Here is a 25,673-nt window from a genome sequence, read left to right as displayed (position 1 = left end):
AACACAACTATATTATCCATGTCTGTTCTATCTTTCAAAAAAGAGGGACACCTTTATTTGCTTTGTTAAGATCTGTTTCATTTAATTAAGTTCTCCCTCTCATTTCCTGCCATTTCCAGGCGACACCTGATCTCCTGAAAGGTCAGCAGGAGCTTTCCCAACAAACACACGAAGAGACAGCAAAACAAATTCTGTTCAATTACCTTAAAGACGGGTGAGTTATCTTGACTTTATTTTCTTATCAGTGTATTTTTTGGTTTTATTTCCTAACACTGATAATAAAAAGGAAAATGTTGATGTCTTAATCATTCCCTTTTAGTTGAATCATGATCTGAGTATGTTGTTTACTCTGAATCAAACATCTTGCTCCATAAAGCAATGCATTAAGAAGGACCATACTGTTCTGTGCTTTTTATCATAGCTGGACTGTTTGTGATAAAAGTTAAGGAATGTGCTCCTCTTACCCTCCCATCCCGGCTGTGAGAGATCCAGCCGTCTCAAGTTTGTTTTCTAACAGAATCCCTCTTTTTCTGTTGCTTTCTCTTTGCCTCAGTGTGAAAACATTTCAGTTTGCTTTTGTAATCAGACACTTACTGCCTCTCAAGAAAAGGCATGTTGGTTTAAAAGCCTAATTTCAGTGCAGGTTTTACAGGAGCCAAATATGATGGCTTATGCATTCTTTAAAGTCTTTAAACTTATGGTAGAAAATCACTGTCAAGAATCATTATTTGAGACAATGAAAGTGAGAAAGAAGTACCAGTTGAACTTCACTCTGCAGCAAATCTGTTAGTTGTGCATTGATTTACAGTTTGAAACATGTGCTACAGTCTTGTGATAGTGTGGAAAGGGAGCAGGAAGCTGTTTGGGTGTGTCGGGCCACAGGTCAGGAGTCACAGGACAAAGGAAAGGAAACACAGATGGAAGTGCTGGAGCTGAAACTGAGCTACATTCCCAAGGCCTCGGAAGACAAACATTCACTAACAGGGGTTATAAAAGTTTAATGAAAATCATCTGTATGAGGAGAGGAGAGGTTCGGGATGGGGGTTGGCTTTCCCGTGTCAGCCTTGTCAATTATTGAAGTAATATATATCACTGCTGTCATGTGAAAGGGTGTGATTCCAGTTTTGTGGTTTCTGATGTTTTCACTCTAACGGAAGGATTAATAGTCATTGTGTGGATCGAGGAAATCCTCCATCTCTGGGCTTTCAAACGGCTGGCGATACACTTAGAAATGCTCGGTGTTTAAAGCTTGAGACAAAGCTGCTTTTCTTAAGTTGTTTTTTTAGGTTTAGTACGGTTTTCACTGACCAGAACAAGAATCAGTATATTTTAAAAACAACAGGAAATTAACCAGTCACCATGTCACCAGAGAGAAAAAGCTAAATGGTGTTTTGTTTCAGTAATAAATAATATGAACTGAAATAATACTTCAATGTAAATGTTAACTATTATATCATTTATATGATCTTATTAGAATGCATTTAAAAAAACATTAGTAACGGTGATTTGACTTAACCCATGGTGACTGAAACAATTTATCTCTGGTTCCTAATATTTAGGTAACAAAAACTACGGAAAGGTAAACTTCCATAATACTGCCCATGCGTTTGATTCTTCCGCCTATTTGCCCCTTAGTTTATTAGATGTGTGTAATTAAGCTGTTTGTGCTGTGAGGGGAAACATCAAAGCACCTTGATCCTTTCTGACCCTTTCTAAGCTGGGAATAATTTACTCTGTTCCCAGAACACTTTGAATTAATTCTTGATCCTCAAAACACTGAGGAAAGTTGAGTTTGTATACCTTTATTAACCAGAGTGTTAACCTACTTGTCTTTGTGTGTGTGTCTGCAGCAGCGTGGATAATGATGAAACGACGAAGAGAAAGGTCAATCTCGTCTTTGAGAAGATTCAGACGTTGAAGTCTCGAGCCACAGCGAGCGCACAAAGCGACAACAAAGTGAGACGTTGTTATTTGTCGTGGTGCATCACTAATAATTAAAGGGCCCATGACAAGTCTTCTCTGCATTCTTTACATACCCATATTTCTAAATTGAGATCGTAAACTTAAAGTTGTATTTATAGTTTTAAATTCATGCTTTAAGCTTTATAGTAAATGGTGTTCAAGTGGTTGATACATGCAAACAGGAATTAAATACTACCTTAACATCCAGTTGTGATCTTAAAGCGATTTTATGGGATCTTTTAAAACTGTGTGCATATTATCTTTGCTTTGGCACTCAGGCTGTTTTGCATAGGACACGCAATCAGCCATTGCTAAATACATGAGTTTTAATGCCAAACCTAAACATTCAGTTTGTTTCTATACCTAATGGATCAATAATAAATAAAAAACTCTCTTCTTTCTGTCAGTCTCCAGATTTTTCTGCACAGACAAAAGCTCTGCTGGAGCAAAACGAGGGGCTGGGTAAACAACTGAGCGAACTGAAGAGAAAACTTGAGGACCAAACGACGGTGAGAACAGTTTAACTGCAAATGGGCCTGTTTATTTTGACATTTGGCTTTATGGCTTTATTGTTGTTTGAGTATAATATCCTTTAATCAAGGGTTTTAATGAAACATTTAAGGGATTACTGTTCAACTTGTTTAATGTAAAGAGATATTGTTGGACTACTGGGTGGATGTAGAATTTACTAAGCTTTTCACAAAGGCACTTGGAAAACTGTTAATTCTGTAATGAGAGGGTGTTTCAGTGGGTATTCAAAACACTGTTGTTTATTTTGCATTACTGTATTAGTTAAACAATTGAAACGTTCACAAATAGAGTATCTTTTCAGGTAAATAATTACAAGTGCACATTTTATGCACTATTTTTCTATATAATTGATGAAAAATGACCATGTCTTTATGCTTTTATCAAGCAGATTGAAACTCAATTCATTCCAAAGGCTAATAGCTTGGTGCAGACAACGCTTGTATCTAGACCAACATTAAAATGTCAACATCAATATTTATGTGTTTTACCAACAGAAGAATCAGGCTGACAAGAGGACGGTAGCAGATTTGAAGGAGCTGCAGCGGAAGCTGGAGCGGAGTGAAGAAGAGTGCAAGCGCCTGAAGGAAAAACTCTCCAAAACAGAGTTGGAGCTGCAGAACACAGTGGAAGAGTAAGTGACAACTCTGGAGAATGATAACGGTAACACAGTGATCAGCACAGATTCATCTAGCATGGCTGTATTTAGCAATTACAGAATGTCGTGTTGACCATGTCATTTGTCATTGCCAGTATTTTTTACTTAAAATTAGCTAAACATGTTTGGCTTGGAAGCAAAACACCCAAGTTCATCTCCCATCACTGGTCTGCTCATCTTGCTATTGTGCTCCAGTTAAACGATTGGCAGGGTTTCTGGTGGGAAGCTGGTGAGGGATCATGGTCGTTTCATTGTTCCCTGCTGTTCTGTTGAGGAGCCTGCAGAGAGGGAAGCAGGAACATCTGCTCTCAAGACCCTCCTAGTTAGGTTCCATGTTGGCATCTCTAAAGAAGCTGTTTATCAGATGAACTAGGGCTGCTCAATTAATCGTATTTTAATCGCGATTACGATTATGGTTGGCAACGATTACGAAAACAACGTAATCGAAATAAAACGTTTATTTTTTTATTATTACTTTATTTATTTTTTTAAATAATTTTTTTTGTTTTTGTTTTTCAGTTGAATTATACTTAAAGTTCAGGGTAATCAACTGTTAAAAACATACTGTTAAAAAAAAAAAATCTCCAATAAATAGTCAATGAATTTAATAATCGCAATTACAATTATTGACCCAAATAATCAAGATTATGATTTTTGCCATAATCAAGCAGCCCTAAGATGAACCATGCCTTTTTTAACATTTTTATTTTTGATATAACAGTAATAATAAATACATTTACCATGGCGTGTTATTTATCGGCTGTTGCTTTGCACTTAAATCTGTTTGAATTGTATATGTTTCTGTTCTGTCACTCTGAAAGAAGTGTAGGGTGTCTGTTGGTGCAACCAGTCAGACTGTTGATGGTTACCATGTCAATTTCTTTGTCTTATTAAACAGCGTATTTTGTCTCCCCTGGTTTATCTTTCAACCTGCAAATTAATGCGTGCTTGGTGACTGATTTACTTTCAACTGGTCAGCTCCCTTTACATATTAAACAAATGGTATTTCACGTCGTAGTCTGAAGTCCTGAGTGTTGTTACTATCTTGCTGTTCTCAAGGTTTTGGATAGAAATAGTAGGAACATTCCTTGTTTGAGCTAAGGTATGTTTTATATGTTTTTTTCTTCTGGATTTTCCAAACAATTTAATGTTTAATATCGTTTTCTTTTGGGCCTTTTTATTGTAAATCATTTTCTATTTCTGAAATCAAGATCGTTCACTTATCAAACTTTTATTTGAAGTTTGTTTTTCCTTTGATTATCATTTCTAGTTGTAGCTTTTTATTTTTCAGTACGAATGGCCCAAAACACCCTTTAGCATTTTATTTTACAGAAGAAATAGATGCTTCAGTCCACATCATTGTGGGGCGATTTGTCCGAGGGGCCTCACATCACTTAACACCCTCCCCCGTGGTGTTGTCGTGTCGAGGCAGTTTAGACATTATTGGTTTGCCATCGTTCAGATATTCGTTTAAACCCCTGTGCTCTGTAGGCCTCACACTAAGACCCCGCACAGGTGCTGTCATGTGTATGTGCGAATTGCAGTGCAGGTGTGCAATGTGTATGTGCATGTACTTCACAGTATGCAGAGTGGCTGTACTCTGTTGTGACATGTTGTGTGATTTTTGTCAGGCTGTTCCAGGTGAAGATGGAGCGGGAGCAGCACCAGACGGAGATCAGAGACCTGCAGGACCAGCTGTCAGAAATGCACGACGAGCTCGACTCAGCCAAGAAGTCCGACGCAGATGGAGAGAAAGACATCATTATGGAGGTAATACTGTGTTCATTGTTCTAGAGAAGAATACTTTTTTTGCTGAGAGCTTGTAGAATCTGTAGCTGATTGACATTACCAAAACCACCATTAAAGATAAAAGCTTTCTGCTCTGCTGCTTGAATATTAAAACCACATACATAAACAATACTCTAAAATGTTGCTTTGGAGTGAGGTAACATTAAGTTGCTGCTTACTTAAAAGATTATACTCCAATGCAACCAGTGATGAGACCAGCCTTTCTGGTAAATAGATGATTTGTTGCATCCTGTACTACAAGTATTGATATTGTTTGTCACACTGACATATCACAGAAAGAAGTTTACTTTGTTTAACATTTCCAGTTAACAATGGAAACTGCAAATGGTGATAGCTTTATCTGAAAGACCTCTCTCTGGAGATGCTACAAAATAAACTATCCAAGGTCAAATCATGATGAATACAATTGTGAAACCCTGTATCAAAATGTACTTGATTTCTATTACTGAATATGTTTAAATTGTCCCCATCCTGTCCTGTTTTAAGCTACTTCTGATCTATAAACAGAGGTGGTTGCTGTGAGAAGTATCTGTATAACCAAAGGCAAGAGCAAAATGAAGAGTCACGGTCAAACTAGTCGGTCTGATTCTGCAAATTCTTTAGAGATAAAAAAGTAACCAAACTGTCTTCCTTTCCCATAGGACATGATGCAACTGAAGGTGGATATACAGGAGGTTCTTATGCTCAAGGAGGATCAGGAGGAGGTGCTGAGGAGGCGAGAGAGGGAGCTGACGGCCCTGAAAGGGGCCCTGAAGGAGGAAGTGGCCGCTCATGACCAGGAAGTGGACAAGATGAAGGAGCAGTATGAGAAGGAATTAACCCGGCTCCAGGTGTCTTTGGTGGAGGCCAAGCAGGTATTCAGCCTAACGTTTGTCCCCCCCCCCACTGCACTGCTCCACTCTGTGTTCCCTCCTCCTCATTTCCTTCTCGCCCTCCCCCACTCCAGAAACACACCCTGTCACAGAGGAATGGGAGATAAGCAGCCCATCAGGGGAGCTGTAACTCTGTGTGTGTGTTGCATTGCGTGTTAGGCCATATGTTCATCATCAGAGGTTAGGGCGCTGCTTTGATGTAACGTTATTTACATCGTACATCTGTGGCGCTGCGTGTGATAATACTGAGACGCTGGTTTTAAAACAGGCAGGATAGACTATGTCCAAAATCTGCTCGGCACTTTAAATTACTATCTCTGTATTCCTCCGGAAACGATTTACAAAAGTAACAGGAAACGTAGGGGAACAAACATTTTGAATTCAAGAGGTGGACTTTTTATTCTACCATGCAACAACATGTTTTTATATTATACAACAATAATATTGTCACCCAACAACATATTTTCACAGACCTGCTCATGGCATTATACTCTTCAGTCTCCTTGGGTGAATGATAGTTTCTCATGTACCACTCTAGCCTCACGGACAAGAACATGAAAGACAAGTTTGCAGTTGACTTTTCCATATTTACAGAGTTCCTCCTCCATTTCTGTGAACCCTATAAAATCCAGTTGTACTTTCTACATTTGTAGATTTCACAATGCGATAAGCAGATGTTTTTGTCCATATCTGCTGTGTTAGTCATACATCAGTAATTCCATGATATGTTTTTGCGAGCTTGAACTGAAACGCTGATAAAGAGCTTAAACATTGACGTTTTTAATGTTGATGTAATCACATTGCATAAACAAAGTCGTTTCAACACACGGATCAGCATGATGTTCACCTATAGCAGCGAGAAGCTGAACCATTTCTTCTAGTGACACAGTTGGAAAAAAGGCTCCGCATACTTGTACTTTGTTTAATCTAACTGATAAAAAAAGGAACACAAAACACTAAGTAACTGTTACATGTAGTTTGTCATCATTTTTATGGGAAGTGTCTTTCACCAGTGAGCTGTGGGGGGGCTTCCTTATCTCAGCTTGTTTTTCTCGAAAGGAACATTTGACAGGAATAATGATGTTTGATCATATTATTTAGAGACAGTTATCTGTACATGACATTTTTAGGAGATGTCTCACTGGCAGGGTCCCTCTTGTTTCTAGGGTTAGGGTTAATCAGTGATGTACCAGCCAATAATACGAAAGAAGTCTATAATCCTCAGAGCACAGAGAGTTGGTCAACTGTCTCAAACATGGAGGAACACGGTGAGATGAGCAGCATGGCAGGAGACTGAAAGACTGACGACACATTGTTTTCAGTGGAGTCGCTGTGTGACTCACGTGTGTCCTGTTTGTCTCAAAGTGTGGAAGTTGTCCTTGTGTTGGGCTTCCTGTAGGCCTGGTGGGGGTCCACAGCAGCGCTCTGCAGAAACACTCTGAGAACATTTCCTTTTGTTGAACAGAGGTACTGCTCCCCCGAGGGAGTCTGTCATCAGGGGTTTACCCTCAGTGCTTTGTAAACACTTGGAAAGATGAAGTAATTGTTTGTTTTTCCTTTTAAGATCTAAAAATGTCCTCACTCGTTTGAGCCTTTGATTCATGTCCTTGAATTATGGCTCAGTCCTTAGTTGAGACCTTGTGAAGCATTTGGACATTATGCTTATTAATTATAATGCTGGAACTTTAACTGAAATTCCTCCATACAGTGGCACATTTATGTTTTTCATACACATGTATTTATGGTTGGGCAATCTTCAAACTGATGATTAAATCTGACAGGTCGGCATTTAAAAGGCAAACATTAAATCACTTAAATCTGCAAAATCAGCATATGTACAAAATACAGTGGGATTGGCTCCAATCCCCTAATAAATCTTGCTGAACGTCCCAAAGAAAACCCAAAGCCTTTTGAAGTTCAAATGGTCACAGCATGCGACCAGCAGTCTGAGCTACAGGTTATGGTAAGAAAGACATTAAAAGGAAAGTAGTTTATTATCCCATATACGCTTCTACTTTAAATAAGGGGTCAGACAGAGGGTAAAAAGGTTCTTTACATATGGTTTTATTTGTGTGCCCCATCTCCAACCAAAGTGCTGCTCTCTGCTTTGAGTGGACCTGTCTGGGTCGTCCAGAGCGGCCCATGTGAAGCAGAATGCTGGAAACTGGAGCACCGAGCGGCTCTGTTTAGTTCTTTGCATCAGCAAGGCATCACTAATCTAATGAGTTCCTGAGTTGCGTCGTGTCCCCTCTTCTCTCTGTGCCCTGAAAGAGTGGGGGTAATTGCGGACCTCAGTCGATAATGAATGATGAGTTTGTTTCACACAATAATAGCAGCGGGGGTTGGGACATGCTGAATAAGTGGGTCAGTGTGCTGTAGAGAAGGGGATGCGTGGCTGACCCCCTGAAAGGAGCGGGGGCACTGTTTTGTGTCTTAAATTGAAAGCTGCATTGTGTTCTCAATGAGCTGAAATCTGTGGAATGTCATCTAGGTTGAAATATGGTGGTCATAAAAAGATAAGGATTTGCTTATTTTAAGTATTACTTACCTTCTTAACACCCTGCAAAAAAAGACGTCTGCACATTTGGAAGTTCATTTGATCTCTCATCAGCATGTGCTGGTATGCAAAACATGTGCAAAGATGAAGTGCGGTGGTAGAGAGAAGGGTCTGTTTCCAGGAATGTGGGGGTCAAAGTGGGGAATGTGCTCCCTGCAGACCTCCTTCTTCACTCAGCTCCAGATCGGTTACAGTGCACCCGCTCCGAACTGCGGGAGGTGCTCGGATCTTTTCTCTTATGTCTCCTCAGGGTGCTGCCTTGCATCTCCATCTCAGTGTCCGAGGCTTTAATAGGTCTCAGCTGCACTCTCCCCTCCTGACTGTAAAGACAGAGCTGTGTGCTTATCACACTATTTTCAGCTCTTGTCATGTTTCACCTACAGCCCTGAGCCACAGTGTGTAACACAACCACATTATTATCACACTGTCATCTGTAACCCCAATCCCAAATGCTGCATTTTTTTCATTTCCTAGCTCCACAGTTTCCACACGAGACTCCGCAGTGATCTCCCGCTCACCTAAACGCAGCTCATTTTCTGGCCCGTGCTATTCTCGCCCGTACCTCAGCCTGCTTCTCCACTAATCTCTAGCAATGTGTGAGCTGAAGTCTCACGGTCTGATCATCAAACTTAGGTGGCCCCGGGAAGAGTTCCCCCTCAGGCTTGTTTTGAAAGTAAAGACTCCCGCATCTGTCTGTGTGTTTGATGATAGCACTACATTTCCCAGCGTAGCTTTAGGAGCTGATTTAGCAGGCGACTGGAGAGGAGGAAGGAGACGCTGGGCAGCGAGTGAGAGAGGAACTGATGGAGAGTTTCTGGATCTTGACAGACAGCAAGAAATGTGCGGTTCATCCTGGTTGGTCTTTAAAGAGCTTTAATGATAACTTTATAGATTGATGACAATATAGACCCTAAAAAAGATAAATGCAGCAGGAGTTCTGTCACAAAAGGTTTTCTGCACGACATATAAGGGTCACGTCCGCCTGAAACCCGGCAGTGGCTGGATTTGAGTGTTTGTTGTTCCTCTATCTGTGAGCGCTGATGTTGTGGTAGCCTAATCTGCCAAAACAACTTTCCAGAGTTAAGTTAAATACGCATTTTCCATAGAGATTACCAAGACCAAGGTTACAATCTTGAGTTAGCATTTGTCAAGCAGAACTTAAAAAGGCAGACTGTGTGCTTTCTTGTAAAGTTGTAGGCAAAGGTTCTATTATGTTGTGAATTTTGATGTTCCTCTTTCGTAAGATTCACATGACCATGAATCAATGCATCAGAATCTGGCAGCCTTTTCAATTACATTTTGACCTTGTATTTGTAACTATGCTGGCTGAGCTGTTCAGAGAATACATTTAGACTTCACTGTAAATGTGCTGAGATATCCATGTTTGAGTTTTTAGTCTCCACATTTGAACTGCTCTGTGGGATGTGGATTTTTGGGCGTTATTTTTCTTGCTCACAAGTGTATTCAAACTTTGTATTTTTGGCCTTTGGCCTGGAAAACTGGAATAGGAGTTTTGTCCCCTCTTTGTCTTTCTTCTGAGAGTTTACCAAGCCTTTGATTGAGTTTTAGCCAGGAAGTTGACTCATGATTTAGTCAGTTGAGAGTCACATGCAGCATTCTTATATTTTGATGAATTGTTGGTAATTAGGAGGTGCTATATCTACATTTGTCCTGCCTTCACATTGGATGATCTCCATTTAAAGTTATAAATATTAAGAAACCCCAAAGTAGTAAGAATGAGTTCACAGACCTACTTTTAATGAAATCTGGTCCCAGGAAAATCAACAAACAAATGATTGCTTTTAGATGTTATACAGACTTTGTGACAGGACAGGAGCACTGGGTGACTGTAGTGATTAATGCCCAGGCAGTAAAAAAATAATTTATAAAACATGAATATTTCTTTTTCTTGGCAGCCACGAGATCACACCAATTGTTTTAGTCTTGCAAGCTAGATAAACTGTGCTGAAGGCTCTTAGAGCATCTGCATAGTCACAATCTCACTATAATGCCCCGTTATATCCAAACACCCCTGCAAGCTGGCACTTTGGCTTTGCACTGAGAATCTTATAAAAGCCGGTTTATGTTTCCATTTCTCTGAGGAGAAGACGAGATTTGATTACCCTCCTCCTTTGACCAAAGACATGCCGATGCTTTTCAGCTGTCACATTTTAATTTCGACTTCAATCCTTCCTTTCAGTCCATGACAGACCTTCTGTTCCAGTTAACCTCAGGCTGGGTACCTTCTGAAATTAGGAATGCCTTTTTATTTGTAACACACACTTTGTGCTGGCAAAGTAAATCAAGGCTCTCACACTGCCAAGTAACTTTTTTTCTTCTCCTGATATGAGGGTTCAGATAATGTGATACCATACAGGACATGACCTTTGCTTTAACTTCTTTCTGTCAAAGGCAAACAAGTCAGCGAGTCAACGAGGCTACATCACTTTAGCTGTCAAAAAGCTCAAACCAACGATAAGGAAAAACCGGATTGGTGACATTTTTATTTCCAGCCACTAACACAGTAAGCAGCTGAGTTTCCAATAAACACACAAGTTCATGTCTATAACACTCGCAGGAATGCTGGTCTGAGAGTTAAAATGTGCACTTTAGACTTCCATGCAAATGTTGCTCTAACTTCTTCGCTTATACTGAAGTTCTCATTTAAAAACATTTGTTTCATTGAGAAGACGGCTTTAAAAAAAGTCTGATGATTGCTCAAGTTTTGTCCTTTACAACTTTAATTAGTAACATCTTCATAGCAGGCTCATGAATGATGTAAGATGTATGACTTTATATTGGAGTCTATAGATGACTGTGCAGAGAAGTCAGGTGGATGTTAGGAGGTTATTTGTTTTGCAACTAAAAAGTGATATCTTACGGTTTTGGGTGCTCAGAAGGAAATAAGGAAAGGATAAAAAGGAGGAATTTCCCCTATAGTAAAACTGAAAGAGAAATGTAAGACTGATATCTTCCTCCTGAAATCCTTCCAAGAGATTCCTTTAGTACCAGCCAATCAATTTCCTAGTATTGCTGTGAGCCCCCTTTTGTAATGCATTCACAGTTAGTGTGTTTTTGCAGCTGCGTTACCTCTTGAAACGTATTATTGCACTGCATGTTATGTTGTGTGTGATTCTGTTGGGTTTTGTGTAACAAATGTTTTTGCAGTTTGCCAGATGGTGGACTGGGGGAAAACATATGGAAACATGTTTGTGTTCAAAAAAGAAAACAAAGCACAGGGAGAGCAACATCAGGAATGGGGAGGGGAGAGAAATGACAACATGTTGGCAGCTGGCTTTGTGGGAAATGTCCTCATAGGGAGAAAGCTTTACACAGATTCTGAATTATATTGACCGAAAGGTCTCAGAGTTACAAATGAACTTGGTTACTTGTAGTTAAAATATTTATTTGAAAGTGTATGTGCAGTATTGTGAGGTTTACCTGATAAAAACATTTATCTTGCAGGGATCTTGCATGGAAATTGTAGAAAACAACCTGCACTCTTTTGGTTGTAGATTTCTGTTGCTGGTTCATGCTGCTATATTTATCTTTAGATCATCAGCTCTTTTGCTACGCTGTAAGCTTAATTGGCGTGAATAACTGAGAGAGCCAAGATTTCACCACAGCACACGACCTGAGACAAATACTTCACCTCAGAACTTGTGGCGTGCTTCAAAGACTTTACACAGTTAGTTAATGTACAACTTTATACAAACAGTTTGAGTAAACAAAAGAGACCAAGTCAAACTTTGAGTCATGGTAGAAGGGTTAAAAAAGGACTAGGAATGATATTGCCACATATTGTGTCTGATGATATGTGTTAATACACTAAAGTCAGCCTGTGTTGTCCGGTTCCTTTTGTTTACTTTGTGTTTAATAAGGGGATAAATCATTGTATGAAATGGACAAATCATAGTCTAATAGCTGATACACTGATTGTTTTGTTAGTATAGTGTCTTCAGTGTTTGTTTAATCATCTTTAATAATGCTTTCACACTTTTTAATAAATGATTTACTTTTGTAAAAGAGGTTAACGTCACTGCATCCCTTCCACTTCCTGTCACAGGCAGGGTCTTTTTTCTGCCTGAGTGCTTTTGCCTATGTTTTTAACTGGTATGACCCAGTGTGGGAAATGGGACATACACAACTTATTGTGTGTGTTATTAAAACAGCGCACTGACACACACTGTCAATGCTTTTATTATTGTAGTGAAAGCTGTGTTTAGCCTTGCATCCCGCCCAGCCCCTCCGGCAATCAACACTTTGATATGTGAGTTTTCAAGGCAACAGGAGGAAGCTGCTACAACCCAACGTAACACAAGAGACCCGGTTGTTTTGGCGCTAAATGCATTAGAAGCCTACAAATGTATTTCCTCAGTCAATTGACAGTTTATGAGGGTATACCAAGCTGTGACTTCTTGGAGTTTGATATTAATACTTCTACATGAAAATTATAATATTTTGTTGTAAAAACAGTTTTAAAGATGTTGATTCAACTTGATGGATATTGGAGACTGTAACTTGTGGTGCCAAGTATTGTACTGCAGTATACAGAGGTTGTTTCTGATATTTACAGCCTCCTTTTATAGTTGCCAAAGAGTCTCATAATAAATGTCTGCTATTTGTTGTCCACAACATTTCAATGTATTGCCTAATATTTAAGCTGAGAAGTGTTTTTTTCTGTGGATTTGGCTGAATTTGGTCTGTTCAGGCCTCCTTAACCAAACTAAATGACCCAGTCAGGCAGTGATGAGGGCGGCTCTGGAGAGACAGGGGAAACAGGTCTGACTGGCCCTCTACCACTGAAGCAGGGAGGCACCCGTCAGCTGTCTGAAGGAAGAGCCTATATTCAAGCACAATGACGTCAAGATGAGCTGTTCTATGAGTGCCTTTCAGTTTTTGCATTTGTAAATAAGTTACAGCCTTCACATTCTCCTCAAAATGCCCAGTGAAACTCACTACACTATGATAGCTTACTAAACATGTTTTCCTGCTGAAGTTAAAATCTAATGGTCTATGGTCAAGTGTCAGGATTTCTTCTTCCTGCTGAATGCTATGTAAATTATCAGGATAGTGTGTGCTGGACTGCATTTCAAACAGGTACTTATCAGGAACAAGAAACCAGCTTTTAGTTCCAAGCTTTGTTGGCAAAGAAAAATGCATCGAGACAGTTTGTCACCAGCTGGATTACAACTCTGGCATGTGTGTGTGCTTTCAGGCTTTTGTGCACATACACACGTGCTGTTAAAGTATTTCGCTGTCAGAGAGAGTAACCTGCCTTTGCAGTAAGGCAGCATTACCTTTATTTACCCGTTGACCAATTTTCATACCTTGAGCCTTTATTTGGCACGTCTCCTATAGTGCAGACATTCCTCACCATACTTTTAAAGAGAATAGCCAAACCAGTGCCAAAGAAAATATTGTCAAAATAGAATGTTGCAAGTCTTTTGTGTACCAATGCTGTTCTTAACAAAAAAAGTATGTCATCACAACTGAAACTTGTTATCTGTCATGCTGATCGAGTCGTGTGATTGCTGTCAGTTTTCTTTGTGTCTTGTCTCCAGTTGCACAGACATGTATTTCCGGCTGTCTCCCGCTCTTTCTCTGCTGCACAACACTTCACCCTGAAATGTCAAAGCCAAGGCTTACTGTTCAGTCATAAATGTTGGCACAGGAGAGTCTGTATTAACTCTGCCACTGCATGCATGCGCCACAATTCTAATCTAAATAGCCATCTAACAGCGGTATTTCAGGTTGAAAAACTAAGAATGTGGTGACATAGGAGACGAGCAGGTCGGCCTTGCTAGCCTTCAATCAGCAGAGCAAATGAAAGCTCAGATTTAGTTTCCTTCATTTGTGCTTCATGATGAATTGTGAGAGAATTACAGGAGCACATTGTTATTCTGTCTCCACACATACAAAGATTCAGTGAGAAACTGAGCTCTTCAGCAGCTTTTTGGTGCGCGAGGCGTTTGAGAGAGTCTCAAAGGTTCCACCGTGCATCGTTGTTCCACTTTCTGTTGAGTGTCACAGACTCCTGCTTCCTTTGTACTGAGGCCTCGTGTCTCACTGTGATCTGCAGAGCAGCGCAGCAGTGGTCCGTGAGAAGGCTGAAGTGGAGGCAGCCAAGGGTGCAGTGGAGGGCCAAGCAGGGCGGCTGAACCAAGAGGCCGACCGGCTGCGCAGGCGGGCTCAGGAGCTGGAGAACGAGGTGGCCAAACTCAACCGCATCATCGATGAGGCCAAGCTGCAGGAGAGCAGGACGGGGGACAGAGCTGGAAGACTGGAGGTGAGGGTCAAGAAGCACGGAGAGGCAGCCGCTCACAGGACTGCTGCTAGTTTTATTACTTTGCTGATCTAGCTCCACACTGCCCCCGAAGCATACTAAACTATCTGCAATAGGCCTGCAAGACAGAGAATATTATACAACGTGCAATAGTATTGAATATCAGCTATATCATTTGACAGTTGATAAATATTTATCAAAAGGTAATCAGCTCTGACTTTCTACTGATTTCTACTGCCTTCAGTAATAAAATACAAAAGATTACTCGTTGAATTTAAATTGTTTTAATTAAATCCAACTATTTTATTGTAGAATTTGAATAAGGAATTTACCAAAAAGGATGAAGGATATATTCTAAAATGCCATTTTCTAGTGATATCCTTGCCGCTTACTCAAAAAGTCCCAGAACACAATATCACTGTCTCATCATGCAAGTTGATAGTATATAACTAAAATCTTATATATTGTCCAGCCATAATATGAGAGTCTTACATGCCACCATATCTTCTTAACAGAGAGAAAAAAAGCTGTTGGAAGAATCTTTGGCTGAAATCAAGGAGCAAGAAGAGGAGATGTCTCGTGCCAATCGAGCGTTGACCATGCGGTTGGAGGAAGTGCAGGTGAGATAATTAACACTGTGCTGCTGTACGCTTCGTGTAGAGTCACAGTTTTACATGTTTATTAATGTGTCCTTCTTCAGAGGATCTTTTCAAAACTGAGCGCTGAACACAAGGACCTGGAGGAGATGTTACAAGAAGAGAAGATTCAGAAGGAGCAGTTCAAGAACATGAAGAACGGCATGGAGGACGAGAGGAGGCTGCTGGACCGCACAGTGGAGAAACTTCAAAAGGAGGTGAGTGCACTTGAGTTCAGTTCAGTGAAACATTCATCCCAGCTAAGCAGGCCACGCATGAGTAGAGGTGGTCTCAGTCAGATGGAAGATCGGTTCATTCATTCATCTTTAAGTCTAATGAAAAGAGTTGAGTAGGTCTTACATAATGAGTTATTCATACAATGCAGAGGCTAAGTGCTCCTTCAGGTCATGCAGTCTGCTCAGGGAACCTTGTTTTGCTCTTGAAGATGAAAAATAAAACTGGCCACAGAACAACAACTGTTCTTCGGGCTCTCTTTCAGAGCTATCAAGTTTAATTTAACCAGAAATGGTTTGAAATGCCAGCTGCTCTTGACCTCACAGGCTCAATTAGGAAATAGTAGTGCCTGAAGAAAAAAGTGTTTTCTCGGACTAGTGAAGTATTTCACTTTTGTTTGTTTGAATTAAGGGATTGTGAAGGATTCCCTTAGGAATATGGATGTAATGTTTTTTTCCCCCTTTTTTCTCTTTTGCCCTGTGCTCTTCCTCTCTCTGCCTGCAGATGAATGACATTGTGGACGCCTCCCAGTCGTCCACTGTGGAGCTCCAGGAACAGATTAATATTTATAAGGACAACAACCGTCGGGAGCTGGCTGATCTGCAGAAGCTTCTGAAGGAGCGGGGACATGAGCTGGAAAAGTGCCTGCTGACGACCAAAACCCTGGAAGAAGAGGTACAGTCAGCTACGTCAACCTCACCTACCGTAGGAGAGGAGTCACAGATTTTAGCGCTGACGCAGCTGTCTCGGTCAGAGCGGTCAAACACAGGCCATCATTAGTCAGCCCTCCCATGCAGAACAGCCATTGTTTTCACTCAGCCAGTTTTACCACTCCTGCCTAAATCCTCCTTTCCTCTCAGAATGCGATGTCATCACTTAGGTATTTCTGCTCCCTTCTGTCCTCTCAAACTCAAAACATAGTATTAAAGTGAAGTAGTTGAGCCGAGTAAAGCTGTAGAAAAGCTCTGTTCTTTATTAAAATTATTGTTTACACTCAGAAAAAAAATTAAAAGGGATATGTGGAAAATTCCTCTATTACTTTGTGTGGCTACAGCAAAATAATGTGGAGACTTAACAACCTGTGGTCGCACTGCATTGTTTGCTATCAAGCAATTAATCCATGTCAGCACATAAGAATGTGAGGAATGTTTTTGTGGACAGATGAATGAGAATAATTTATTTTAGAAAAAGGGGGGCTTTTGTTTAATGTATTTATCAAACAGTTTTTTTACTAGGCAGGGCAGTCGAGATTTGTACAGTGACCACACAGCGACAGTTTTGTAGTTCAGGAAAAACGGATCAGGATATTGAGAGATGTATGTGGTTAAAGGAACATTGGGACATCAAGATCACTGGTCATATGGGAGCTATATGGTCTGTGATTAAGTGTCATGATGTTCTTACTTCCCTGTAACAATGAGGCAGTAAATAAAACATCCTGATTTCTTCTTTAGAGGTGTTTTTTGCTTTTCTGTAGATGATGATTGTCTTTTTTTTAGGTAGGAAAAGCATTCAGGATCTTTGTTGTGCCTTAAAGTATACACTCAATGTACCCTAACTTATCATGTAAACAAAACTCAAAAGTCTGTTTTTTAAAAGGTAACTCCAATGGGTACCTTTTTTTCCTGTCTCGAACATATATGCCCTGATTCTAAACTTTCTAGCTAAGAAAAAGAAGAGCATTGACATTTGATCTATAGGAGGAAGAGTCTATTGGAAACTGTCCTTACTTTCAGCATTTTGTGAGGACATGGTCAGCATCCTCTTTTTCCTGTCTGCATCCACACTGATGTGTCTTTGTCCAGCTGGTGCACAGGAAGAGGAGGATGGTGTGATATCATTGTTGTTAAAGCTGCACTGGCAGGATTCACATCCTCCTCCGCCTCTCCTGAGAAACTGAATCAGGACCTAGTGAGTCCACTTTTCCAGCTGCTCTCGATTGTCCAACCACACCCATGTTAACTTGGCAGTGTATTGCTCAAAGTAACAAGTCCAGGCCAAATGTATGTCTTTTCTTTAAAAGTCTTTATTTTCAAGAAAGACCCTTCCAAGAAAGCCGAATAAAAGCATCAGGAAGACATATCTGGTTCCACTTCCTAGATCTGCCTTATTAATTTATTACTACAGTAATGTATTAATTTCTTAATGTTGTATTGCTTTTCAGGGACTGAGAGAGGATGCACAATTATCCAATTACACATTTGACCAAGTCTTTGTATGCTCTGCTCCAGCTCCATGTCTTAAATGTGGTCTTACTTAAGTATTTACATGATGAAATGCAGAGTAATTCTGCACTAATGGCACAATATTTGTTCTAGTTCAGACATAAGGGGAAATTATAAATGATCATTGTCTTAATATAAAGCAATTGGAGCAATTTTCCAGCTGTGGGGGGCACCACTACTGAATAAATGCATTGTGAACTAGCTGCACTGGGTTCATTATTCACTCAGGGGTTTAATAATTTCCATTAGCTGCAACTTAATTGTTGGTCCTTGCTATAGAGGTGATATTTAAGATACTTAGGCAACTTAAGATAAGGAGCCAGATGATGAATCGAACCATGCCTAGTGTCATTAAATGAGACCCTGAACCCCCTATTAGACAATATATAATAGATGTGTTTTTTATAAATTACAATAACATGTTTTAGCAATGAGCATTTCTTTATAAAATGTAAAGTAAGTAAAGATATAGCACTTTTTAAAACACAGTTAAAAAGTACTTCACACACACAAATATACAAAATTCCAATAAATTTATGAAAATAATACGTATGTCAATGTATTTTATTTTAGTTGTCGCACCGGGAGGAGGACCTGCGGCAGTGTCGGAGGGAGCGGGACGAGGCCGAGCTCAAGCAGTCGACGCTGGAGAAAAAGGTTCATGATCTGGAGACGGAGGCTGAGGCAAAGACCCACGTTAAAGACGATAAAACTCGACAAATGAAACTCATGGAGGTACATAATGATGACAAATAAAGCATCTAAAAAAGGTTTGCGGTGGAGATCATTGCAAAAGGCCTTTCTCTAACCCCTCAATAGATCTCAGTTGTCAAGGATAATTTATACAAAGCAGATCAATATCAGCAGCACTACCTGACCATTTGGTGTACTGACTTTGTTCTGCAGGACAGGATCGACCAGCTGGAGTTGGACCTGAGTGAGGAGCGGCAGGGTGGAGACCAGCTGATGGACAGGATAGACCGAGGAAGAGAGCAGGTACAACACACACTCTCACACACTCAACACATTCTCATTATCAGTGCTCACCTGTGTGGATGACCTGCTGTGCAATATCCACACTACAGAATTCCAGGTTTATTTCTGGTCTAGATAAAGTGGACGCTGGGTTATTGCTGTGCTTTGTAAGGTGATCTTGCATAATCATTCAGGTTGGCGACCTGCCAGCGTGGTCTGAGAGCGCCTATCCAATTTTCATGCATCGGTCACAAAAGACCCCTCTTAATGCGCCGCTCGGGCCAAAAAATATTCAAGCTGCCAAATGTCTCAAGTTTTCAGGTTGTGGAGTTCACTCGGAAATTACGTTCAGTAACTTCATCTCGAGAACAAATCCAATTCTTGTGCTTTTAAGTCCGTTTTTTTATATCCTTCTAAAGCAAGTGCTCCACTTTTCCTTCCTCACTCATAAAGCTGTGAAGTGAGATTTAGATAAAGTACATGCATGGGCTTTTATGATTGTTGTTTTTGTAGGAGGCGACTGCCTACTAATCAGAAGGAGGATGTTGGTTCTGGAGTTTTTTTTTAAAACACTTGCATCTCCTTTATATTAAATGTGATATAAGCAGGGGTGCACATAACTTTTTTTAGTGAGTTACTCAGATGAGTACCAGGAGACAGCGTTTGGTACTCACCCCACATGAAGCGTGGTCCTCCTCAGTGTCTCATTCACTGTCCTCTATTTACACTTCTTGCATGCTAGATGATGAAGATGATGAAGATGAACCTCCCTGTCTCTTTTTAAGCCTCCGATTTGCTTTCTCCAAAACTTGTTGCCAAAACTGTGAAGTCCTTGCATTTCCTGAGGCCAAGTTGGAGGATCAAATACTAAGAAATGATCACATGACTTGAAGTCATATCTGATTTCAGATGTGGGAAGTCACTAAGTACACTTCTTCAAGTACTGTACTTAAGTACAATTTTGAGATATTTGTACTTTACTTGACTTTGATCTAATTTGTAAAATTAGCTGCACCTTTACCAGCTTTGAGAACACTTTAATGATCAATCATTACAAAACATATCATATATACCAATCTGCACAATGACTACTTTTACTTTTGGTACTTTAACTATATTTTGATGATAATACTTTTCTAATTTTACTTGAGTAACATTTTGAATGCAGGACTTTTATTGTAACAGAGTAACACTCTGGTACTTCTACTTTTACTCAAGTACAATATCTGAGTACTTCTTCCACCTCTGTCTGATTTCAAACTCTTCCATTAACACCCTGAGTAAGTTTGCAACTGTGTGTTTTACTCCACTTTGTCAAATAAAACTGCAGCAGCTTGACCACAGAGCGTGAACGTTGTGATCAGCTGATTTTGCGCAGTTCTCCAGTGTGTGCACGGGGCACAGAGTGTGCTCAGGGGAGTCTCCCACTGCAGCCAGTTGGCGGAGTTTTGGCACAATTCTGTTGTTCATACCGACGTTAACCCTGTCTGTGCACACGGCGACCAACTCTGTTGTCCGGTGATCTAAGCCTCTGCCTCCTGTAAGCTTCACAGGTCCGTCGGTTATGTCCTGCGCGGCTCGGCCAGCACCCAGTTCAGTCAGTCACAGAAAGTCCGAAGAGTTTTTGCAGGGAGCGAAACGGCAACGTAGCTGCTTAATGTCTTTGTTTTTTTTTTTACATGTCTCTTAGTTTACTCCATTGACTGTTGACAAGGAACACGTGTAGACGAAATATGTGTTTTGTTTAGATGTGTTGAGGTACGCAAAGGCGCGTAGTGACACAAGTGACGTTACGCAATTCAGATTTTTGCCGCGCATGCGCACCTGTGTACCAGTTATGTGCACCCCTGGCTATAAGATCAAAACACAGGCCTGTTAGGCTTGGCTTCAGGTTCATCTCAGTACGGGACTGAAACTAAATTAAATGTAATGCGCCTAGTGACATCAAGAGAGGCTCAGTTTGGTTGAGTAAAGTATTTAAAATCCCCTTAAATGGTTTCCTTTACTTTATAAATCCTTGGCTGGTAGCACTGGTTCAGCATGAGGCTGAGATGGGTTGTCAAGGAAACACTTCAGCTTTGTGCAGTCAGAGTGGTTGAGTGTTAGTGCTGCGTGTTTATAGTGCACACACACACACACACGCATGCGGGTACAGTATGTGCTGGTGTGTGTGCTCTGATGTCTGTGGGGAGGAGAGGGGGATGTATGGCTATGGGATGGAGGGGTGGTGGGGTTGCAGCGGAGGCAGCAGGAAGAACACCTGCGTCTCTCCTGGCACCAGGTGCTCCTCTCCTGTCTAAATGAGAGTAATCTCCCCTCTCCTCTCCTGCCGTCTTTCACAAAGCAGATTAGTTTCGCTGTATGTTCCAGTCTGCTGATTCAGCTCCCCCAAGCACTGCTGCCTACACCAGTTATAGGGGCAATCGTTCATCAGAGCAGCCCACTGTCACACACTAATTGGCATAAAATATCACCAATTCTAAGCTCCTCTCACAAAGAAAGAACCATCACCGCTATATCGATTTCTTTTCATCCTCTCTTTCATTAAAGAGGGCTGAGCAGTCATGTTCATGCAGTAAGGCCTCTCTGAGTTGATTTCAGTGAGTGGAGATATGATGGTAATGAATGAATATTAAAGGAATAGTTTGACATTTTAAAATATAGGCTAATTCTCTTTCTTGCTGTGACTTAAATAGGAAGATCTATACAACTCAGATAACTGTCTGTTAAAAACAAGAAAGTTAGCTAAACGGTTAGCTAGGTAACGGTAAACTGTTAGCTAGGTAACTAAATCTTTAAATCTTCACATAACCCTATAACTTGTACCCTTATCATTTCAGTTTTTCTACAAAAGATATACATGCAATTCGTGAATTTTAGAGGTGGTGGTATGTGGATTGTGTTAACTTTGGACAGGGCAAGGCTAGCTGTTTCCCTGTTTTCAAAAGAAAATGGTCATAGCTATATTTACTTTGCACAAACTACTATCATTGATTTTTTTATTTTTTCATTTCACTACAACCCTGTCACTGAGTGTCATTAATATTTCAACAAAAACTGGTGTGCCGCCAAACAACAAAATCCGGCTCAACATTTAACTGAGGCACTTTTAGCGTTACCTCTCCTATTGTTTAGCATTATGAGTCACTTAACGCCACAGTGGTTTTGTTGTTACTGAGCCTCAGACAGTGTCGGATAATAATTGTCATCAGACTGTGTGGGAGCGTAGTGATGACAGTGTCTGGACTCGGCTTGACAGGTGGAGCAGATGAGGAATGAACTCCTGCAGGAGAGGGCTAGCAGACAGGACCTGGAGTGTGACAAGATGGCTCTGGAGAGACAGGTACACACCCTCCTGTTCGCAGGAAAATAACTGCACACACTGTTTCTCTACAAACTCAGAACAAAGCAGCAACTAATTTCCTCCATTTGTGCTCATATATTCATTTGATTGTATCCATTCAATTATCATTTCTAATTCATATTTTTGTTACACCAATTTTATAGTATACAAGTGTTTTTCCTGCCAAGGTATGCGCCTCACTACCTCTCTCTTTGTGACCCCTCTAGACCAAAGACCTGAAGAGCAGAGTGGCTCATTTAGAGGGCTCTCAAAAGTCCAACAAAGAGGGCCTGGTAGCCCAGCTGGAGGATCGCATACAGGAGCTGGAGGGGAGGCTGGAGGGAGAGGAAAGGTGAGATGAAGGCTCCCGGGGGGGAATAGGGATGAGGTGCACTCTGGTCTAGGTGATGGAAGAGGAAAGCATTAGGGGGGAAGATGACTGAGAAATAGAGGTTCATTAGGTTGGGTTTGAACCTAGAACTCACTGCCTTGTTAGTAGTGAGTTCTAGGTGCCTGATTCAGAGTTTGTACTTAGACACTGAGGGATTTAGGCTTCAATATTGGACCTTTATGAAAGGGAAGTAGATCACAATTATAATGTGGATTGAGGTTTTTGAACTTTGAGGCAGGATTCTACAGGGGTTGAAAACAAATCAGTTATCAAAAGAGATCAAATAGAATAGCCTTAGTGTGTGTGACTTTGGTAAAAACTTCAGTCATACAGTAGTTTTGGGGAATTGGCTGTTTTTCATATAGTCAGAAACTAATAAATGCCATTGAAGGGGCATTTTTTCTTTAGATAGGTTAGGTGTAGTGTGAAGCAATAATAGTGTTTATGGGATCAATTAAGATTACCAGTATCCTGTTGACTTCCATGAATCGAGTGGAACCAAACAAATAACTAAGCGGGTTATGACCATGAGTCTTTCCCCAAGCTTAGTCTACAGAGAGGCCCACAGTCTCATAAACAATTAAATCATGTGCTTATTCAGAAGAAAAATCCAACTCTGGGTTTACAACCTTGTACAGAATCTGACCTGTTTTTCATTTTTTGAGATCAAAGATGGATGCAAGTAAGACTGATGTGCTGCACTAAGAGATAAGAAAGGCTTTATTGTTTATGTCCATGCTGATGTATGATGATATGTTTCAGGGAACGTGCCAACCTGCAGCTGGTGAACCGCAGGCTGGAGAGGAAAGTAAAAGAGATGATGATGCAAAGTGAAGAAGAGCAAAACACAGTGCTAGATCAAAAGGACCAGGTATGTAAAACACACCCTCCTTTAACTCAATTTACTACACATTCTTGCTGATCTTTGTTGAACCCTTTTAACCCTGTGTGTGTTGGTTCTTCTTCAAGTTAAATTTGCGTCTAAAGGCCCTGAAGCGGCAGATGGACGAGGCTGAGGAAGAGATCGATCGGCTGGAGCACAGCAAGAAGAAGCTGCAGAGAGACCTGGACGAGCAGCAGGAGTCCAATGAGCAGCTCCAGAGCCAGCTCAAATCTCTGCGGAGTGAGATCAGGTGAATGCATAAAGACAATATCTGATGTGCCCAGTTTTCATGCGTAGAAGACTGACATTATCAAATGCTTAAACAATAACACAACAAACATTGTCAGGATCCTAATTATATGTTTCTGTCTCATCCAGGCGTAAGAGCAACTCCGCTCCGCTGCTCAACACTCTGGACGATGATGACGACGATGACGACATCAGCACCGACGGAGAGACGTACTTCAGATCCTCACTGGGGTACAAGCGCTCCTCAAGTCAGGACAACATCCTGTCCACCTACACTTTATAAACAAACCCTGAGGTGGAAGATAACAGCTGCTTTACATGCATCACTGTGGGACCAAACAGCTGGAGATTTATGTGCTGTTTGCAAATGAAACTGTAAATGTTACACGGAAACATCTGTGTGATTAATTCCGGTAGAATCTCCTTGTCCATAAACTCACTCAGTATTATTTTTAGCAGCTCTGAAATTACAGGATGAAATTATACATGTTTTAATGTTTTAACATGTCCCATAGAAATTAAATGTATATACTATTACATCTAGTAATTCTACATTCCCACAATAAGCCTTGTGTACATTTTAATCTTAGTGGAATTTTATTTGTTTTACAAATGGATTAAACATGATTATCCTAGCATTAGTAAACTTGAAAACGCACTCTTTAATGCACTGTAAAACGACGCAACCAGTACTGCCTTTGTGAACAATTATGAGGTGACTAACTCTCATTTTTTATGCCTATCAAATATGTTAAATTTACATACAGTATCTGAATATTAATGTGTATATCGTTTAGGCTAATAAAATATATCTGCTTTTTTAATGAATGAAAATCAAATCTGAGTATATGAAGTGAGCAGTGCCAGGATTCTTTTATTTTTATTTATTCATGGTTGAATACACAGTGAAGGTTTTAGGGAACAGTAAATGAGGGACTTTGTACACATTGTTTTTTTATACAGTTGTCTATGGTTTGATACAAATATTAGCTCCAAAAAAATACTATATACAGGCATTTATTGTAATTGTTACATACAGTTTACTGCAAATATAAGTGACACCACAGTATTGCTTTCACATCTACTGGAAAAGCTTGCTTAATGCAATCATGTGATATTGACTTTCTTTTATCTTTTTTGTGATTATTGATTCTGAATCTAACTTTTCATCAGTTGCAGTGCTAAACGTATATCAAAACAGTTCATCTCTGAAGACATTTTTATACTGGAAACACTTTGATTCTACTTTTATCCCTGGCCATTTCTCTCCTGATTGGTGCGGTGTTGATACTGGACATGGTTTTAAGTATTTTTCTTTAACCTAATACATGTGTGTGTGTTTGAATCAAGTCACTGTGCATGTATAGCCTTGCAATGCCTTGCAAATGTCCTTCCATTTTCCTTGAAGTGAAAGAGGGAATTTCTTCAGATGAGATAAACTGACCTTTGCTGTTTTGTTACACTGTGATGATTTGCACTCTCTGTTGGCTCTGCGCCAATGTCTGACGCCTGTGGAGGGACAGTGGATTGAGACAATTTGCTGCCACTACCTCTCTGTACACACAATAGTTTGTTCATAAATCCTGCTGACACTCAAATAAAGTTACTTCCAGTTACTCTCGCATGCTTTTTTGCTTGATGAATAATTATTGGCAATTCATTTTACAATTGAAAGTTCCCCATCACACATGTTTTTAATATGTATGAAAACGTTTTAATTCATTTGTTTGGGATTTTTCCATAAAAAGTTCAAATACCTAGTTAAAAATCTGAAACAACTCCCCTCACATTTAAAATGTATTTCATATATTTATCGACTACTACACTTGCATTGATAATTATTAGTTTTGACAAGTGGTGGAGGTTTTTCTGGAGTTTGATTTGTTTCAAAGTGTCTTTAAAAGATATCAACTTGTGAATGAACGTTTTTGAGATGAGAATTTTAACCTGTTTTTCACTGAAATCTAGTAGAGTAGAAAAGCAGGTTTTGACTGAGACAATTTGATCTGTCTAGAAATCATTGTACACTGACTTCATTCATCCTCTGATAAAATCTCTGTGGGGTC

At 40.2% G+C, this 25,673-nt stretch overlaps 1 protein-coding gene across 1 annotated transcript in view; it reads left to right on the top strand.

Moving 5' to 3' along the window:
* Positions 1-25,224, top strand: part of cgnl1 (cingulin-like 1) — a 30,766-nt gene extending 5,542 nt beyond the window's left edge. Inside the window, exons 3-19 of the mRNA XM_034196939.1 lie at positions 120-214; positions 1,851-1,956; positions 2,370-2,471; positions 2,988-3,124; positions 4,780-4,918; positions 5,599-5,811; positions 14,469-14,675; positions 15,188-15,292; positions 15,373-15,525; positions 16,046-16,216; positions 18,340-18,501; positions 18,673-18,762; positions 22,001-22,084; positions 22,312-22,436; positions 23,238-23,346; positions 23,445-23,608; positions 23,737-25,224. Coding sequence (XP_034052830.1) covers positions 120-214; positions 1,851-1,956; positions 2,370-2,471; positions 2,988-3,124; positions 4,780-4,918; positions 5,599-5,811; positions 14,469-14,675; positions 15,188-15,292; positions 15,373-15,525; positions 16,046-16,216; positions 18,340-18,501; positions 18,673-18,762; positions 22,001-22,084; positions 22,312-22,436; positions 23,238-23,346; positions 23,445-23,608; positions 23,737-23,890 — 2,316 coding nt within the window. The 3' untranslated portion in view covers positions 23,891-25,224. The remainder of the gene's footprint in view (positions 1-119; positions 215-1,850; positions 1,957-2,369; positions 2,472-2,987; positions 3,125-4,779; positions 4,919-5,598; positions 5,812-14,468; positions 14,676-15,187; positions 15,293-15,372; positions 15,526-16,045; positions 16,217-18,339; positions 18,502-18,672; positions 18,763-22,000; positions 22,085-22,311; positions 22,437-23,237; positions 23,347-23,444; positions 23,609-23,736) is intronic.
* Positions 25,225-25,673: the final 449 nt, after the last annotated feature.

Source organism: Gymnodraco acuticeps, unplaced genomic scaffold (assembly GCF_902827175.1).
Source record: "Gymnodraco acuticeps unplaced genomic scaffold, fGymAcu1.1, whole genome shotgun sequence".
Taxonomy (NCBI): Eukaryota; Metazoa; Chordata; class Actinopteri; order Perciformes; family Bathydraconidae; genus Gymnodraco; species Gymnodraco acuticeps.
Note: the sequence above shows the minus strand (reverse complement) of the source record. Positions and strands in the feature narration are given on the sequence as shown.